The 20,809-nt window shown below is 40.3% G+C and overlaps 2 protein-coding genes across 2 annotated transcripts; one reads left to right on the forward strand and one right to left on the reverse strand.

Moving 5' to 3' along the window:
- The first annotated feature begins 326 nt into the window (after positions 1–326).
- Positions 327–1,347, forward strand: THTPA (thiamine triphosphatase). The gene is made up of 2 exons (XM_089484997.1): positions 327–864; positions 1,247–1,347. Exons 1-2 carry the CDS (start codon positions 327–329, stop codon positions 1,345–1,347), a joined length of 639 nt encoding a protein of 212 aa, XP_089341123.1.
- A 588-nt stretch (positions 1,348–1,935) lies between these two features.
- Positions 1,936–9,774, reverse strand: LOC149300485 (neuroguidin-like). Its single transcript, XM_089484999.1, has 10 exons — positions 9,760–9,774; positions 9,429–9,488; positions 8,539–8,610; positions 8,317–8,454; positions 6,734–6,871; positions 6,109–6,226; positions 3,309–3,477; positions 3,072–3,225; positions 2,819–2,879; positions 1,936–1,997 (listed from the first exon to the last, which is right to left on the reverse strand). Exons 1-10 carry the CDS (start codon positions 9,772–9,774, stop codon positions 1,936–1,938), a joined length of 987 nt encoding a protein of 328 aa, XP_089341125.1.
- Between the last annotated feature and the right edge of the window lie 11,035 nt (positions 9,775–20,809).

A 20,809-nucleotide genomic window follows, 5' to 3' on the forward strand; every position in this document is an offset into this window, starting at 1 on the left:
GTGATCCGAGGCTGTTTTGTTTTTTTAATATTATTATTTAGAGAAACGAGCACATTAGGTTGTCATTCTATTACTCTGACAAATAGGGGGAGCGGGCTTATGATTCTTCAGTGCTTCACCGCGAAATAGTCTAAAAACACTGGAATGATTCAGATTCCGAGCCCCATGACGCTGAGTTGTTATAAATGCCTATCGCAGGGAAAGTTATTTTTAGATGTGCTGGTCCCATGGTCCGCCCTAAATGTCTAATCAAGTTTTCCCCTCAGTAAGAGTTTAATCAAGTGCCTTCAAACTGTCTCATCTGTCTAGTTGTGACAAGCTTGCCCATGTCTCGCTCATCTGGCCCCATTGAGGTGGAGAGGAAGTTTGTCCCAGGGCCAGGTGTGGAGGGCCACCTCCGTTCTATGGGAGCAGAGTTGCAAGATGAGATGGTGTTCCAAGATTCCTATTATGATACCCCAGACCTGCGCCTCACCCTGGCTGATCTATGGTTGAGGAGAAGAGGAGACACCTGGGAGCTCAAGCACCCACCCGTGCGAGGGGCACGGGGATTAACCGGCGCCTCTACCCAATACCGGGAGCTGAACTGTGAATCAGAAATAAGGCGCAGGGTGAGTGAGGAACTAGGTGTCCCGTGTCCTCCAAGCTTGGAGAATCTGGACCTGGAAGAATTTGCGAGATTTGTGACAACAAGGCGTAGGTTCCTGCTATGCCCACAAGATGGTTCTGACTTTAAAGCGGTGGTGGTGGATTTGGATACAACCGATTTTGGATTTGCCGTGGGAGAGGTGGAGGTTCTGGTTCAGACGCAAGAAGAGGTGCAAAACGCCATGAAGAAAGTGGAGGATATCTGCAGGCAACTGGGTAAGCGTGAAAAATAGAACGCAAGCAGAATGGCTACTGAATTTAATGTTGGTAGCCGATACTATATTATCCATGAATCTACTGAAGTGCTATTCCTAGGAATCTCAATCAGCCGGGGGGGGGGGGGGGGGGGGGGATTGGAGTGATGCAATAGACAGAGCTATTTGGTAGATACTCTTCTCTGACACAAGCTTTGTTTGGAACATTCTAGAAAACATGACGAACACAACATTCCATAGTGTATAAAGAGGCACTTTTGTTTGTCAACAACAATATTGCCTGGCTATATATTTTTTTTAAATCAGTTTAGAATGATTAATGTATCAATGCAGAACTAACAATGTCCACAAAAAAAGTGAAAAGTTCTATTTTTGTGTTACAGGCGTGCTGAGCGAGTCTCCAGTTCCAGGTAAAATGACAACGTTTCTGCAGCGGAATCGTGTTGAACATTACAGGCAGCTGCTGGAGGCGCATGTGCTTTAAAACCCGTTCTGCCACTCTTCACAGCATGCGGAATGCGACCACTACTCTTACAGTTACGTGCCCTTGCATGCCTTGTTTTCAGGTTTTGGCCTGACTTGGTAATTAAAAATATTGTATTAACCCTTTTCTACTCGATTACCACATCAGCAGACTCTCTTTGTATAAAATACAATTAACCCGAAATTAAAAAAAAAATGTTCTGGAGTACCATCCAAGCAGTTTACAGAACAGTTTGGTAACCTATTTATTCCCATTAACAGCTCTAATGTTATTGTAAATTTCTATTCATTTTACCGTGTCTCCTTTGCCAGCGATTGAGATCTTTTCTACAATGTTTGCAGCAAACAACATGTGAGACCGAAGCCAATCACAACCCAGCCGATTTTGGCAGAAATCAAATCTGGATGGAATAGCTCTGATACTTATTTCTACTCCTATCCGGTTTCTCTGTCATTGGATCTCACTTATTCTCATTTTGTCTCTCCCCCTCCCTTGGTCTCTGCCTTTCACGGCCTCCCTCGGTCTCTCCCTGCCCTGCATTGATTTCCTGCTTGCGCATATTGACTTTCACTTAGCGCTGATCAGTGTTTAAGTTGTCTGAAATCCGCTGCCTTCTACCCGCTCAATACCTTCGATCTCATCAGCTCCTCCTAATAGCCCAACAAGATTGTTTTACCCCCAGAGGTGGGGAGCCAAGGCCAATACAGGCTGCAGCTTAGCAAGACGATGGGCAGCCATACTGAAAAACATGTGGGCTAACCAATTACAATAGAGGTGGTCACTCTACTTCATGCCATTAGTAGCCTGGGTCATCAGGGTAAATAGCATTTCCTGCAAATCAGCATCTAGTGATTTTATGGCCGTGCTCATTATTTATACTTCCTGGTTCAAGCAGCAACATAATACCGGCAATCAGAAACAACTTTTATCGTTTTCCTTTCTGTTCTTTGTATTGAGACAATCCACACAAGCTAAGTAGCGAGACCACTTTCACAGCTAAATTTCGTTTTAGGCGTGTTCTTTCATTCAATCCCAGCTTAAAACTTTACAATCTAAACATGCCAGGAACAGAGTTAAATCTCCCACTTTGATTAAAATGATCTTTTTCCATAAGTTAGTAAGTTTTTAAGTTTTATTGTATCATTGAGAGCAGATTAACAATTGCTAGGTCTGATCGAAATACATGTTCTTGCTCTGGACATTGGTCTAGAATACCTCCCATGGCTGTGGCATTTGACATTTGATGGAACGTGGAAACTATTTTCTGCCTTTTGCTCTGCGTGACAGATGTTTCTTCAGAAACAAGATCTGGTAAATGGCCAAACAGCGATGTAAGATTGGACCGGTGGTACTCTGGGCTGTCAGAACTCAACGTTTCCGGAAACCTATAGAAAGTAATACAATTCCAGTTATAATACAAGATATTTGTGAAGATACTAACAAAAGACATAGCAACAAAGAACACACTTACCTCTCTTTTTCTTCCCTTTCTTGGGGCCCTTTTTTGATTTCTTACCCGAAGGTACCAAGTCCTAGAAGACAGGCATAGTTTGCGATATATGACGACATCACCGACCATTACATATCCTGCACAAACTAAGGCTACATTATCTTATTGACTGTCCGTCTAAAACCTGTATTCTAGAATTTAGAATCAAAAGTGTTTTGAAACACCCCCATTATTCTCTCTGTAGCCCCTTCCTTACGCTGCTACTTGTTCTTACCTCAGATCTCCCTTCCCCTCCGGTCAGTGCACTGATATCCGTGAAGTGGGTGAGAGAGTTGAGCTGGGATGTCATGGAAATCACTCTCTTCTTCCGTGCCTTTTCTTGTCGTGTCATATTCAGACGGACCATCATGGACTCCTCATAGTTGGTCCTATAAATAAGTTAGAAAACCATGAGACTGGATCACACAATGTCCAATACAAGAACTCTGACAGACTGATCATAGCTACTTACCGGTGCTGCTCTTCCCTTTCATGTCGCATCATATGATATGCTCTGCCTTCTCGTATCTCTTCTGGAGCATCTGTATACTGCTCCTTCAGTTCCCGTATAACAGAGCTGCTTAAAGCTCGTTTCTTTGCACGTTCTAGAAGTCTGCGTTCCTTCTCCACCTCTGTGTCATCTGATGGGGAGACATTAAAAGCAATGACCAAAATTATAGGAAGACGGCTCCACATATATTTCCAGGATAAGAAAAGGACAGTTTTCTATCTGCAGATTCTAGTTCAGGATGCAGAATGTTTAATGCTGGCTTTATGCTATGGGACTGTACTGGGCACTCGGCTCAAAGACATCCCAAAAAAAATAAATCCTATATATTTCATAAAAGGACACCAGTGTCCATGGCTAGGTTTATGAAGGTCCATAAAACATTAAATTGTCCACTGCCGACCCCAGTAAATGTCCACCATGAACAATGTTAGTGCCTATCCCAGCACAATACATCGGTGAAACAGTCCCTGTTAACGCATATTAACATTTTCAGGCCCAGGGTTTTTTTTTGTGATTTGATTTTATTTATTTTTGTAAACAACATTTGTTAACCCCTTCATTCCCCTATAGACGTACCGGGACGTCCAAAAAACGCCTATTAAGAATCCCCTATGGACGTCCCGATAAGTCCAGCCCTTCGTGCAGCGTCAGGGACAGCCTGTACTCCCCACTGACAGCAGAAGCCGGCATTGCCGGCTTTCTGCTGTTTACAGCATGAAAGCCGGTAAGCTGTTACACTGTAAACTGCCCGATCGCAGTTTCAAACGTGCAATCGGGCATTCCCTTCCGGGTTGCGTCACTGCTGACGTAACCTGGAAGGTCATCGGAGGACAGGATATCCCCTGCGGGGATATCCTGCCCTCCGATGAGGCACAGAGATCACAGTGTGATCGGTGCAGGGGAGTGAGAAACCATGTCTCTCACTCCCCCCAGTCCTGAAAGAGAAAAGCTGGAAAAAAAGAAAAAGTTAATTCGTTAAAAAAATAATATTAAATAAATCATTAAAATATAAATACTAAAAAAAATTATAATGTGAGCTGTGATGTCATTGTGACATCACTGGCATGTTCAGGAGGTCCCTAAGAGGACCTCTAACCATTTGTGTTAAAAAAATATATAAAAAAAATATTAAAAAAACCTTACTTCCCATTGCCCTAGCAAACCATCTAGCCAGTATAACCCCCAAACCCGTTAAGCCATAGGCATAAAAAGTATACAAAATTGTACACCTTATAGTATGCTCCCTGATGCTGGGAAAGTCTGGAAAATCTATATAAATTAGGTATTTCTGAAATCAGGACACCTGAATTGATAAACTTGGAGGGGATTTTCCATCACTTTACCTAATTTTGTGAGGATTCAGAGGGAAAATGTAAAAAAAAAATTTACTTAATTTCTCATTCTAAATTGTCAGCTAATCATCCAACTATGGTATCAAACGAAAGCTCTATCTCTCCTTGAAAAAACAATATATAGTTTACATGGGTACACTATTCACAGGAAAGGAGAATAATCGCTAAACTGACATACCCCAAAAATGGCAAACTTGCTCCGGGCTTTGAGGTACCAAAAACCCCTGGGATTGAAGGGATTAAACCACGATTCGCCTGTTCCATATTTAATGGAAAATTACAATTTTGTTCAGGACAAGTAGGACCTTTTAAAGTCATAGATATACATGAAACATAATTATTAATGCTAATCTGTACCAGTTAAAAAAGAACTATACTAAAATAGAAATACATTTTTTTTTTTTTACAATTTTCCATAGAATTTCTTATACACAGTTGGTCGCACAGCTAAACAATGACCCCATTTATGTTCATCAACATCCCCTGACTACATGAATACCCAACATACATATTTTTTATATGTTCCACATCAATGTTACCCTATATTATCCATTTATTAATACTATTGGCTTAAGGGGTTTCAAGTTATATAGTGTGTGTATATATATATTTATTTTTTTAACATGCAGTTGTAGGGCTATGAGATATAAAGGCACAAAAAAAAACCATTTGCACTGTTCCTAGTGCAGTATGGATTGAGACCCTTTTGGACCTCATACATTTTGGATGCCACGGACGTCAACTTATTTTATTTTTCTTAGTCTTTGGAGGGGGGGGGGCTTTTTCCTCCTTCTCTCCCCCCTGAACTGTCTGTGTTGATAACACTGATCAGCAAGCAGGGCTTCCTAGCCCAGCATTGCTGATCGCAATACGTGCGATTAGGCAGCAGGGGGAGTAATTGTAGTCCTCTGCAAAAACTAGAAAGACCCTGCTGAGTCTATCCTGTGCTCAAGTGAACTTCGGGTAGGTGTCAGCGGTGACACCTAATGGAAGGGAATGCCTGATGAGGGATTCCTTATATAATGTGTGGCAGCGTTTGAGCCAAGCACTGTTGGATACTACTGGTGGGTAGGAACCCAGCAAAGCTGGCTTCTGCCAATAAAATTGTCCAGGTTGTCAATAAACAGCCTGATCTCCCTTATAGCTGCAGGGAGATGTCCCGGCCACCCAACATAATCAGGACCGAGTCAGGTACATCCTGCTGCAGCCACGCAGATTTTAAGGACGTACCAATACCTCTTAAGGCGTGCAAAGGGGTTAAGCACTGACTAGCAGTTACTGTAACAAATAGTCCTGTCCATAAGCTTACACCCATTCTATCAGGGACCCAGTGTGCATAAACAACTGAAGATACATATAGAACGACCAACATTCAGAGCATACCTCGCAAACCAATTGCTAGAACCTACCATAATGCACAGGTGCAAGCCGCGGGGGAATGTATTTCCTGCTTTTGCTCTGAGATTTCTTGGCTGCCCCATTTTCACCTTCCTCTTCACCATCTGACTCTTCAGCAGACTCTTCAAGCTATAGCAAATTTGAGGTCATAAAATATGAGTGACAAGAGTTTTATGCAAGAAAAAAAAAAAAGGTGTGACAGTTCCGAACAAGAGACAATGAACCAAAGTGGTAGTCACCTTTACGAGACAAAACAAAGCTATTTTTAACACTACCGATAGCATGTGCCTTTTCACTGGAATTCTCCGGCTTTATGTTTAAAAGCTTAACTCAAAGAAGCAGAGAACCGTTTACACAACTTGCATTATCTTATTCATTTCCTGTCCAGATATTCCGTTCCTTGCTCTCCCCAACTTTACAAAGGCTCCTTGAACCAATCAGAAACTTAATATTGGGAGACAACGGGGAGGAATGAACATCCAAAAGAGACATTAAGAATACTACTCCTGTTGCATACAAATAAAATGTAAATTCCATAATATAGTTACCGTCATCTGTAAATGCCATGTGTTTAGAGTATTGGTCTGTAGCCTTCGGGGGGGAAAGGCCAGATCCATATAAGTCATATAACCGTACCTTACTGATTAGATTCTTAGGGTTGGGTTTGAAATTCAGAGGGTCATTCTCCCCTAGGCTCCCCGTCACAGCAGCTCTGACCAGCTTATCGATTTGGTATTTCAGTTTCTGATCGATTGGGCGCATCTTCTCTAACACCTATGGACACATATGCACAGACAGTGGATTCAAACTACTAAACCTCCACATCTATCAGCGATTGTAATATTCGTTAACATCACGCCACATTCATCACTAGCAACATATTTCACAGCTTTGGCACTTGAAATATGCTAAGATTATTTATTGCAACTAAGAGAGACAATAGAGTGAGGGCTGGGATTGAAACTCAGTAAATAAAAAGAAAACCGTGATTATTATTAATTTATTTATTTTTAATACAACCGGACTGGCTTAAGTCGTGCTTTGTCTGAAATAGTCCACTTCACTAGCAAGAGCAGGGGATTGTGTTATATTTCATTTACATCAGCACTACAAAAGTCTTGTTCTAAACCATGGCAACAAGGTAAAAATACACTTGGACCACGATACAGGGAGAGATCTACAAATTCTGGCCTACAATGCACATTTTAGGTATTCTATAGGCATAAATAATAGGCACCGCATTAAAACAAGGGGTAAGAATAGAAACACTATACCTATATACAAATTACCATCTTTTTAAAGATGCTATAACATCCTTGGAGGGGATACATACTCAAAATGCTTTGGTCAGCTTATTTCATTAAAATGTGCAAAGTTTCAAACTTTCAGCGGGTGCCGTTTAATGACATTACATGAGCCGCCGTCTTTGAATTCTCTGTAGGTGCTAACAGAGCTGTCTCTTTAGAGAGACGGTGAGAGAGGATATGCTCAATGCAACAGGATTCCTCTGACACAAACATTTTCACTTTGAAAAAACATTGCAGAAGTCAACAAAATATTGGGCAACACTGTCCCACCTTATCGTTCCTAATGAATGACGCACATTTTGCACTTTTCACCATAACCGGTACTAAAATAAAGAAGCAGAGGCTCAGCACTCAAATGATAAGGTCATTTGAGTACTGAGCCTCTGCTTTTTTATTTTGGATTTATTGAGGGACTTGGTGGTACCCTGGCTCATGCACCATTTCACTGCTGAGTGCTGCATTCCAACCTTTCTTTTTGTGCATAACCGGTACTAGACCCAGACAGACAACACGTTCTGACACAGTAAACCAGAGTGAACGTAATGTACCTGAGCTGGCGTGCCATAACTAAAGACTATACCAGCCATAAAGAGTTGAAGGGCATAATTGCTGACTCTTTAAGAAGCCAGGGATACACTGATGATGATCATAACAAATCCTTCCTTACGGGTGCCAGCAAACTATCAGGAGTGAGCCAACATGCATCCCATAAATAACAGATTTAAAAGGTCATTGATTATGTGTGACATCTGTCACCTGGGAGATTATATATATATATATATATATATATATATACACACACACACACACACACACACACACACACACGCACACACGCGTGACCATAAGAAATATTAACTTGGAGTAAGTATTCCTGCAGTACAGTATCCCGTTGTAAGAATCTGGCCTTACTGTGCGTATCTCTACCAATCGCATTATCCCTGGATTTCCTCGTATAGGTTTCCCACATGTCTTCTCCAGGATGAGATGGGTTAGATCCTGCAGATACAGAAGAAGCAGCTGATCCTTCAGCTCCAAGAAGCTTAAACCCTGTAAACAAAACCATGAAAGTATTAGATGCAAACCATTAGCACGAGCCAGTATACAGAGTACACACAATTCACATCTTCTTACCTTCTCGGTCGGATAAACGCCATTACGGACCTTCTGCGTCAAGTTTTTTATGTGTGCAGTAACTGCCGTCACCTGCACAAGGAGGAAAACGTAAATACTTTCAATTCAATAAGTAGAACATCCTGATTGGCAGCTTAATCGTCCCGTGTATTTAATTTTATACATTTACGGTCTACACGTATAGGTTTAGGGACACTTGAATGTGCTATCAGAGGGCATGTACACAGGAGACGGACCCCCGTAGCACAAAACAACCGCACAGGGAAATAGCCAGCTGTATGATGTAAGGATGAGAGCATATAGTCGCACAGTTTAATGCAGTTATTCGGTGATATGGACAGCAGCCAGTGGGAGCTTAGTGTTTAGGAAGGTGTACAGTTGCAGTGCAGAAGATGATTATCAGCGATATTACGAAAGGTCTCAAACTTAATGTATATCTTTGTGCAGATGATACAGAGAGTACAGGTGGAATAACCCGAACGGCAAGCGAGTTAAATTAGGAGAGTGTAGAAGCTGTAGTTTAATGTTCATTAATGTAAACTAATGCACTTAAGAGAAATCCACAAAAAGGACAAAATATAGAGTCTGTCAGTGACAACCAAAAAGAGGTTAAATGTGTGAAGTTTTACTTTACTGGGAGGGTGGTAGATAGGTGGAACAGCCTCCAAGCAAAAGTGGTAGAAGTGAAAATGGCAATTTAAAGGTGCATTGGATAGGGATACAGTACTCTATGGTAAAACCTAGATAAACCAGACGGCCAGAATGGATCTTATACGCTGTGAAATTCTATATTTCCATTCAAACGGAAAATAAACATGAGATGCGGATGTAAGCATATCAATGTATAGTCAGAGGAGGAATTAGCACGAATAGCTTTATAAATATGCCACCTGATCCTGAAGATTGGTCAAAAGGCTCTGTGCTGCCGGAAGATCCTCAGCCACGATTTCCTGGAGGAAAAATGCACATCAGTAAAGTGTGAAGGCCGTTAACGTGTTTTAGGAATCTACGCGTTCAATACACACAACCACAAAACGTGATACGAGAACGGAGCGAATCCCCGTACACAACGCGGTCTCACCACAAAACATGCCGGTAACAAACAGCTTTCCGTGCGCTAAAAGCATTTTAACCCGGGCCTCACTACCGGCGCGTATAAAATATACCAGCTATGTATTTTATTAATATTATTAACACGTGGGTTTCTACCCCTTCTCTCACCCCCGTTGTCGCCATCGTTGACCGTAACGGGGAGACGTGTAAAGGGGCGTGCCTACCACGCAGGCAAATCAGAGACCTTCCCGGAGCTGGAACCGGAACTACCAGGACCAACTACACGAAGCCACCAATCACGAGGCAGAAGTTACCGGCGAGCAGTAGTGACGTAAACAGACTTTACAGAGCAAAAGCTCTTCAGATTAAATATATGTGGTGTATATACTGAACATTAAACTACATTATATTCACGTTATTAGAGGCTGCTATTCGCCTTTAATAGAACTGTCTATATACTAATACATATAATATGACATTATATATATATTATATATATTATGTAATGTGTGTGTATTTGTGTTTTCTATAGTTACGTAGGGTTTAGCGTTCATATCATTCAGAATGTGTTGCTCCAACAGATGAAATATGGCTGGTCAGGTATGCACCACTAGCGTGTCATCAGAGCACCATCTAGTGGGCAGCATTGATAGTGCATCGCTCTTAAAAAATGTGAGTTACTCCTGCAAAGTGCACCTTTGTGCTTCCATTCCTCCTTTTTCTACTTTTGTTTATTTTTCACTGTGGTCCTGCAGTAGCGTGTGCCGCTGCTAATTACATTTCTCCGTCTCTTGTCGCTTTAACGACACAAATTATATATACATGTATTTTCCCCAGGGCCTTTTAGAAACATTACGTATATAGATAAACCATTATTTAGTAGAACCCCTCCCCCCAGGTTTTCAGGATTATAACTAAATTATACATAGCTAGTGCAGATGAAATACATATTTCATATATATATATATATATATATATATATATATACGGTATATATAATTTGTCATGATTTTGGAAGCACCGCACATGCTATATACCATATATGCTTTTGGCCAGAGCAGGTTTAAAATTGTATCGCGTACACTTTTTTTGTCGTTTTATCGCGTACACTCTTTTTCAATTTATTTTCATGATTTTGTATCCTAAATCTATGGACTTCAAAAGAAACCAGCAGCTACACAAAGACTGTTGATCATTGTATAACAGTGAGTGGCAGGTTTTGTAGGGACCTAATATTATGACCTTCATGCTTAAAGGGTTAAAAAGACAAGCAATTGAAATATTCAACATATGTTACATATAGAGTATTAAAGCAGGTGGATACAGCCACTTAAGTGGAAGAGCTGCCTGCCTGCGGATCATGGGAGTTTTTGCTCTGTAACTGTTGAAGAGGAACCCGTTAAAACTCAGCATCATTTTGAAAAGCAATTGTTTTTGACTCTTTTATTAAATATATTAACCCTTCCATACAAATGCTTTTCTATTAGGACATGGTTGACGGTATTTACTTAAAACTTGCTAGTTTGCTTAACAGAATATGTCTCAAATGACCGGTGAACTTTCAAATGAACATGACTAACAATAGGCCAAGTTAAACGTCTACCCTGTTTGTCCGCTGCCATAAAGGATCCAAATGCAAGCAGCACAAATACGACTTGGACAGAAGCGGTATCCATCTCTGCCAGCTATTACGCGTTTCAAATTACAAAGGCTTAATCATAAACACGTTAGACATTTTATGATTTAGTTTGTTTTCTTTCCCGCTTTCTAACTTATGGTTATGGAAATCTGTTCATAAACAGGACTATGCATAGGACACGTGGTCATGCGTTCAGACTGGAAGAAAGGAGATTTGGTCTAAGGCAGAGGAAAGGGTTTTTTACAGTAAGGACAATAAGGATGTGGAATTCTCTGCCTGCAGAGGTAGTTTTATCAGAGTCTGTACAGACGTTTAAACTGCAACTGGATGGATACCTGGAAAAACATAATCTTCAGGCATATAATCTTTAATTATGGGGAAACGGCTTATTGATCCAAGGAGAAATCTGACTGCCATTTTGGGGTCAAGAAGGAATTTTTTTCCCTGGTTAGTGCAAAATTGGAAAGAGCGAAACCGGGGTTTTTTGCCTTCTTTTGGATCAACAGCAACAAATTAACAGATATAGGAAAGGCTGAACTTGATGGACGCATGTCTTTTTTCAGCCTATATAACTATGTAACTATGGTGTTGGAGAAATAAAGTTTGGTGAGATGTTTTTGGCTGTCCGCCAAGTTCCATTTACATTGGTATCCCAAGCGCTCGGTTTCATTCACTGTTCCTTTATCCATCAACCTGTTGGTAACCTGTGCAATCCAATACTTTTAAAAAGCCTTTTTTATGTTAAATGGAGAATTTTAGCTTGGGAGACGACACTTTAGTTAATTGGGGTATTTCTGCCTACATTCTCTCATGCATGTTACATTTCAGACATGTCTTCTGATTCACAATAACAAGCTGTGCTAACACAAAACACCATTCACTGAAACAACATTCTCCTGGATCCTGGATTATGCATGCGCAGAACTGGATGTATCGAATCATGTTGCATTTTGTTTGAATATGCTGAACTACCAGCCATTCAACAGGTACGGAGAGAACGCCGCAGCCAGGCATTACAACTTCCTGAGACACCAAAGTATTTTATCAGGTACCCCCGTGTCCACTTAATTACAAGTTGCAAACACCCGTTCCGTAGCACCGTGCATAATACCAGTCTTGTGTCGAAGTTACGTTAAACGGAGGCCGTATTGAATCAGTAACCTCCGATACAGAACAGGGAGATGTGTTACTATGTATTAGTTGTACATTAATCTCCATGTCTAAGAGGTACAGGTTCGGCTAGCGAGACAGCTGGGGCGTCTGCGACATGCATCCACAGAGCTGGAAGACTTTAAACTATCCTGTTTCCCTTAAAGATGTTTCTGGCATAATTCCCTCGCCTTGTGTCTCATGCTACCATGCATTTTGATGGCTTTAATTGGAATCTCCAAATACTTGCTAGGCAACTTAAATAAAACATTGCTTATGAGACTTGCCAATTGTGTTGTGAGTCCCTGGATTGATGCTGCAGCAGCCTTCACAATCCAGGCCAGGATTGACACAGGTAAAGCTAATTGTAGTTCAACTGGTGTTTAAAAATGGCCAGGCTGGTGAAATTCATTCTCTCACTTATGTCCATGACACGCGGGTGATAGGAAACTGCTGCATTGGTTGCTGTTTAGCTACAGTGTTTGTATTTAGTAGAGAAGAGGAGAAGCTGCACCGTCCCCACTGAGAAAATGCAATACTTTAGTGCCCAGAAGATCAAGAATTAGTTTAGTTTGTGTTGTTTCCTGCTGTTCTGAAGAAAATAAACACACTTAATCCCTTCAGGCTCAGGGGTTTTCATCACCTAAAGACCAGATGTTCTTTAAACCATGATTCCCCTTTTCCATATTTGATGAACCTGCCCAAATGATATAATCGCAGAAATACATAAAACATAATTATTATTTGGAGTTTTGCTGAAATGTTCTTCTATATTTCAGGTTTATTTTATATTTCTAAATTTAAAGTGTATCATACAGGGTTACGTTAAACTCCAGTGCTTTGGGTGACCACATCAGCTAATTTTTTCCAGGACACATATGATTGACTGGCATATGTAAAGTTTTACCGTGCGTTATATGGGATCTATAATTCAGTGATTACTTCCTGTGAGTTTACACACCGCACATAAACTTTACATGTTCCGGCCAACAGTATGTGTGTGTCAGAGAAAAATGGCTGATGTGGTCGCCTTATAAACTATATAAGTTACTATTGTAAACCACTAATGTACAGGATTGGATAACCACCAAAATAACTTAAATCAGTGGTTTAAGGTGGATCAGGATACAAGGATCCTTCAGTGTTTCTTCTTCTTGGCTTGAATTTCCAACTTTGATTTTGCTCACCAAGACTGAGACCACATGCTAAAGGTTTATGAAATATTTATTTTCTGCATGTAAAGCTTTACAGTTGAATATATGCCGTAACAATTATTAATATGAAAAGGAATATAAAGAAATCAAAGTATAAATGCAAAAAAGGATCCCAAGAATTGTTAACAGGCCAATTTTAAAGGGCATGCTTTGTATTCCCATCCCCCACATTCTCTCCCCTTTGCCAATCTGGGGATAGCAGGAATATTTGCATTAAAGCCCTGATCACCCAGAACAGAGCTAGGGATTAGTAATGGTTCTTGAAACAGCAGCTGCTAATACCACATGCGCATCGCATATTTCTCTCGCCTTACATAGTATCTCCTTATTAACACAATGTTTTATTTACCTTCCTTCTGTTTGGCTTCCTTCCCCAAAACTCAACTCACCCCTTATCCAAAGTGTCCTCACGACCCTGTTCTTTTATTTGTTCTTTTTACACTTCTCTGTCTCTTGCCTGCTCCCCAGTTTGAAGCATGAAGGCACTGGGAGAAGTATCAATGTTCAGAAATGTTTATTTCTAGCTCTGTCTGCCCACTACATGTATAAAGTGTCAGTGATACGGGGAGAGGACATAATTGCAATCATTCCTTTTGTCTTTATCACTCACCCTTTCATACTAAGATGGGACTGTGTCACGTCCTACCCAGGCTGTGGAGCTGCATATCTCACTCTTGCTTCAGTTTCCCTGTTTTGCTTCGATCCATTCCTGGATTTCCTTTTGCTCTGTTCTGATCTTCCATTCCTTGCTTCTGCTTCAGCTCTTTGCTTCAGCTCTGTTTCCTTTATAAGGTGTGCTCCACCCGTGTGTTCTGTTTGTCTGTCTGCAGTCTAAAGGTATGACTCAGTGCTATGTGTTTGGATTACATGTTTGGTTTGTTTTGTACCACTGTCAGCAGGGATTAGCGTTAGGACCCACCGTCATTGGAGTACTTTGGCGTAGTGGTGGGCTAAGCATACTATGGCCATATCATGTGACGGAATCTCCAATTGTTATCACGTAGTTCTAGGCTAGTTCCTGTATTCATGTTTGCCTGTCTCTTATGTACCTTTGCCCTTCTTCCTTGTATCATCTCAGAGATGATATGTACCTAGGATGCATTTATCCTCGCTATCCCACAAGTAAAAAGGAACACTAGAAATATAATATCCACCCAGAAGGCCTTTATCCCGGCTATTCTATGTCCACGTTCATATGAACAAAAAGAAAAGACACAATACAGTCATATAGAAATACATATTTTATTGATAATCAATATATTCTTCATTAACCAATTCAATATATTTTTAATTAATAGTAATTCTCTTAGTGGTATAGGAACATATATTTCATTAGAACATAATATACCATTTTATTAATAAACTTAGTATACTTTTATTCAGAATAATTTTAAATATTAATATTTTTATTTTGTTATTTATTATATCTTTCATAGCAAATATCCATACATTTCCCATACATACATAATTTGATAACAGAGTGTCTTTGAGAGCCACATATAAAAACATTCTTATAAGATGAATTAATTAGTGCTCCCACTCTACATCACATTCACATTTATATGTATATAAAACATTTCATGATGTTTTTTTGCTTCTGGTTGGGAATTCTTCACCGTTCCCATCTATCATTTCCTTTATGTTTGCCCCTTTAATCCTGATTCCCTATAAAAGAAAGACCAATACGTAGGATGACGGACACCGCGCACATCTAGGTTAGACGCACGGACGTCGGGAAAAAAACGATGGCGCCCCGCATGGTTTAAAAGGACCGCGTACCGGCACTGAAGACGCTCCTGATGAAGCCACAAACCTGGCGAAACGCGTTGAGGACTATTTCTAGAGCTCTTTTTCATTACCTTTTACCAGATCTTTTATTGTTTTTTAGCCCTGAATAAATAGCATTTATTTTATATAATTATACCTTGGGATCTGTTTAATTTACTTACTGGATGCACATCCACACCAGCTGAAAGCTGGGAAATATCCTGGCAATCTGGAGGCAAGCAGAGGAGAAATATCTGAGCTACATGGGCAATATATTTCTACACAAAGTGTAAGTGTACATCCACTCTGGCGTGTTCCAGAATTCTTTGATACCACACCATTGTGTTCCTATGTGTTTCTGCTTTCTTTTATATATACTTCACACTGCCACCCGGAGGATTTGATGCACATAAGGCTTGAATATAAACATACACATTGTGAGTGCATAAAATAGATACACAGTTTGATTGTCTGTATATACTACTACACTATTAGTGTTTTCTTGTTTTATTTTTTTTTCTACCGGTATACACGAGCGCCCCCTAGTGGTCTTTCTTGCATCTACATATAGCTCAAGGTGCCTAAAAAGGGATCAAGGAACTTTTTTGTGGAATTGGACGGAATGCCTTATTTCTCCATGTACAGGCAGATGGCCCATTTCTGGTCCTCACCTACAGGCCATTTTTAATGTGTCATTTTCTGCAATGCCGTAGCATTTCTGCTGTTCCTGAATAGCATAACTGTCCTCCGTCGCCTCTCCCTAGAGGCCAGTGATTTGTCTTTATTATGCCACATGAACAGGAAAGACAGTAATCACGGTGATTAGAGTAAAGCATCCAGATAGACCCAAAGTCAGCCTGACATTCCAGACCAGTATTGGTGCCAGCTCGGACAGCCCTTGCACCATGTGCTCATGATGTTAACAACTCTCTCCATTTAAAAACAGGTACAGAGAGATGTGTAAATGCATATAAAAAGAGAGAAGACATTAGATGTCACTAGGAGAAGAAGATTATAGCATCCGTTTGTGGTGCTTCCACTGTAGATGGGCTTAATAGTGTGCTTCAAAGACACAACTGGAGTCGGCCTGCAAAGGTCCATACCTGAGCCAAACTAGGATACTATTAAGGCCATGTAACCTTTTTTTCCGTTTTATAGTAAGTTTAACAGAACAGTAATTAATACATCAAGCCCATCATTTTCTCCCCCTTGCAAATGATTGGAGGGATTCAGCCTTCCAACCTTTAGGCTTGCACGTGTTTCTTTATGTATTGGTTTGTCTCTGTGAATCTGAATTTATCATACATCATATACAGGTTATTATTATTATTATCTTTTATTGATATAGCGCCAACAATTTACGCAGCACTTAATACAATACATATATTCAAGGGGTATGACAAGACGAGAATTGGCAGACTAAGACGGATACATTAGGTGGAGAGAGCCCTGCTCGTATGCTTACAATATTTAACTCAGAATATCTTTACCTTCTTACACAGTTTTCATAACAACTATTTAGATTCCCTCATACAGAATAGCTTCAACTGAATAATTTTGATGGGCTATTGAAAGGTAAATACTTGAAGGTTCTCAGGTTCTGCATATTTATAACCTTCCCATGAAGCTGGCAGGGGTACAGAAAGGTGGGTGCATGGCACATGATCCCGCAGTAGTAGTGTGGCTGCTCGCACACACAATGCCAGCTGCATGAAGATAGAGCTCCATGCAAACTAAGCGGGAGAGCATGCAAACCCCATGCAAACTGCACTGATAATAAGAGAGATGTGTTTGTGTGAGCAGGCTTGGCCGCTGGCCAACAGAGCCACAAATTCACCTGATCTGCCTCTCCAGCTGCAGTGCTCAGGTGTTGCAGTGTGAACCACAAGACACTGGATATTCCCAGCTGCACGCTACGTGCACATAATAACATAGTGTGCGTTTGTGCATATCCAGCCGTTGGCCATATACCATATACCTGGGACCTTCCAGCTCCCCAGAGCCCTTCCTCTTTGGGTAGCCTAGTTATGTCAGTGGGCTTTTGATGTCGATGGGAGGGCCCTCGACATTGTGAGCAGGGCTAGCCCCAACCACTTTATATTTATATGACCATAGGAGAAGGGAACTAGCCTTGGCCATGCAGTGGGGCGTGTCTAGACCCAGAGTTCCCAGTTGCAATTGCTTTCATATAGTGTATGGGGTTGGAGTAAGTGTGTGTATTAGTGTTTGGTGTTAGCATGTGTGTGTGAGTGTATGGTAATTGCGTGTGTGTTGCTATGTGGTGTTAAAGTGTGCATGTCATAAGTGCTTGTGTCAGCATATGATGTTAGAGTGGGTATGTTAGTGTATGGTGTTAGCATGAGTTTGTGTGTTAATATATGTGTGTTTGTGGGTATTTGAGTGTATGTGTTAGGTAGGCGGGCAGCATAGATATGCATTTGGGAAATTCTAAAGTTACCCACAAGACAATACAAACTGGTGCTCCAAAAAACAAACAAACAAAAAACAATACAATCCTTGTGTTATAAAGAATCACACTATTTTTATTTTTCTATATATAAAAGGTAATACCAAAAGGTAAGAACCTCTCCTTCACCACCAGTAAGCATGATTACATTTTTATTATACAGTTTTATAATCCATTTTTATAATCAATGAGGGTTGGTGCTGCTCCCCTCCTGGAGTATTGGTCGTATCTGCACCCAGCCTACTCTTTCTTCAATGTTTCAGCTTAAGGAAGGGAGCAGCTGACAACAATTGCTGGATATTAAAGCAGAGGTGACCTCTGCAGACCAGCATTGCCTTTTAAAGCTGCGATACGAAGATAAAGGATACTTTGGTATTTATAGAGACCGACCTTTCTATTAAAATTTCTACCCTCCCCCACCAATCTGCCAGCAATTGTCTCAGATATGATGACAACTGCCATTCAACTAATTGTATACCTAGTTTGCACGTATCTTCTCTAAATGATGTTGTACAATTGTGAAATTGACAGTGTTAATTGATCTCTTATATAGTATTATTAAAACATGTATGTATTTTTTGAAATGCCTCAAACCAGCTCCTGCAATGGCTTACCCAAAGGGTCCAACGAGACCCCCTTGCACACATTAGCAGAATGTGCTCCCATTGATTTCAAGCAGTGGTGCCAAAATGTGACCATGGATGAGGTGGTGCACCGCTGCTCTGGAGTTGCAGCTTCTCTTTAAGGGAAATGCCTTTCTTTGTCCTACAGGTTAAATAATGCATATTGACATTCGCGCTGGTTTAATACACACCATTATGAGTCTTAGTGCCGCAGAGCACTGTGAAACACTCATACCTAGCAAACGTTTTGCACTATAGAATAAAAGGGAAATCAAGGGCAAAGAGGGATTTTGAGTGCCAAAGACGTACCATTGGGAGTTAACACATTCGCCAGTTTACTCCCTTATATGCAGCACTATTAAAATGGGAGAATGGAGCTATTTCAAAATTATTGAGTTTTCACACATAGGCACCACCCATGTCCGAATAGGGGTACACACACCACTGGCAACTTATGTTCCCAGAAGGAAAAAACTGCTTATAGGCAATCACGCTACCAAAGCAAGAGCCAACACCAGCCAAAAATCACCAGCTTTTTCTAAGAAAATCCAGGGAAATTTTATTTGATGTTTCATTTATTCATTAACAAGTCATAAGCAAAGGGCCAGAAAATATACACTGTATTTGGTGGAATTAAAAAAAATGCATTCATCATTTAAGGGTTATCAGAAATAGACATGTTTGTATAGGATATAAATATAAGTTAAACAAGTATTATATTTATATATATATTCATATACCGCACATTAGATATAACTGATTTTATATTTATGAGAAGTATTCAATAGATTTTTGTTCATGACTGCAGCAAATATCCTTAATGATAATTAAAGGAAAAAATGCATTTAAAATATAATTGACCTTTGTGAAAGTTTTCACAGTAGAATTCTTGGGACAGCCACATCAGGCGTTTTCTGCTCCAAACATCACAGATCAGTTTTTAAAAATGTTTTGTTAATTTTTAGTATGAAAAATATATATTTACTCAAAGAGAAAGGGTTAATTCCTCCCACTGCTAATAGGGGTCAAAAGTAATATTCTATTAATACAATTTAGGTAGTGAGTGAGTTAACTAATTCCCACAGTGAACCAGGGATCAGAATTGCCCCCAGTGGTATGTCACACTTGTTGTGTGTCTGCATTTCACGTGTCCTCCACAGTCCCCCACCACAATTCCAACACAGTGACGTGAGACCCTCAATTGTTCTTTGTGGTTTTATTTATTTCTTTCTTTTTATCGGGGTGTGGCTCTGTAACAATGATCCATATCTGGATGGTGGGATATGACAGGTGCGTGTATATATATGTGCGTGTGTTTTGTGCACAGAAAAGAGAACGAGGTGTACACAGAGCTGTCTCTAGAATCTGTAGCCACTAACCGACTGCACTCAGGTGAGAACTCTGTTCCACGATGTCTGTACCATTGAATGTATATTTCTTTGTACACATTTCAGGTCAGGGTTCCAGCAGTATCAGACAATAATGGGTTAGTGTGTGTCTGTGTGTGGTATGTCACATTTAAAATGTGTGTAATTCACTAATGTCACCATGCATTATGAAAGGCTTACCCGGCTAGCTTGTCCTCCAAGGTCAAGATGGGCATGCCCTTTATAATAGCTAAGTAAATAATTAGGGTAACTCAAGACATGTCACTGATATAATTGTGCATTATGCAGGAGCCAACTCACTTCTTCTTGCAGGCAAAGATCACTAGGGTTGGCCTTCGTAATCAGTGAGTTGAGCTTGAAATTCTCCTACAAATTCACCTGAAAACTCCACCTTTAGTGAATAAACATCAACAAATATACACCATTTGATACTCAAGCTAGGTTTGATGAGAGAGGAACCAGACATTCTTTGGTTTTTATAAAAAAAAAAAACCTCTTTGGATCTTATTTACAGAGGGTTTTGCTTTCCAATACATAATTTCAGAGGACAATCCCAAAGGAAAACTAAGTATTAAAACTCCGCTTTTAATTTGTAATTCATTAAAATATAAGCAAATTGGGCAGAAAGAAATGAGCCAAGAAATTAATGAAGTATACCTAATCTGATCCCTTTCTGTAGAATAGTATACTACTCCTTGCATGGAGTAGTTGAGATTGTACGCGACACCCTGCAGTATACTAGAATACATTCTCTAATCTGTGGTTAGGATTCTAGTCTCATGCATATCATCTGAGCATTAATAAATTCTTCCTCACAATGAGTGTTTTGCTAAGAATCTCTTGGCTCCCCCAGAGCATAAATGCTCAGTTATTCTGAGATCTCTCACCGTATTCTAGGGATGGAGGGTGGGATAGATGCACCGTTGTAACAGGACTACCAGACAAACATCAGGAATTGTTAACTAGGTTTG

This window comes from Sceloporus occidentalis, unplaced genomic scaffold (assembly GCF_023333645.1).
Source record: "Sceloporus occidentalis isolate IW3139 unplaced genomic scaffold, rSceOcc1.0.p SCAF_24, whole genome shotgun sequence".
Lineage (NCBI taxonomy): Eukaryota > Metazoa > Chordata > Lepidosauria > Squamata > Phrynosomatidae > Sceloporus > Sceloporus occidentalis.

Bases quoted from the DNA above. Each gene is read 5' to 3' on its own strand.
- THTPA (XM_089484997.1), top strand. From the start codon at position 327: ATGTCTCGCTCATCTGGCCCCATTGAGGTGGAGAGGAAGTTTGTCCCA. The intron at 865-1,246 runs GTAAGCGTGAAA...TTTGTGTTACAG, and splicing joins GGATATCTGCAGGCAACTGG to GCGTGCTGAGCGAGTCTCCA.
- LOC149300485 (XM_089484999.1), bottom strand. The intron at 6,227-6,733 runs GTACGGTTATAT...AATTTGCTATAG, and splicing joins CTAAGAATCTAATCAGTAAG to CTTGAAGAGTCTGCTGAAGA. The intron at 3,478-6,108 runs GTAGGTTCTAGC...TCTCCCCATCAG, and splicing joins GCTTGCACCTGTGCATTATG to ATGACACAGAGGTGGAGAAG.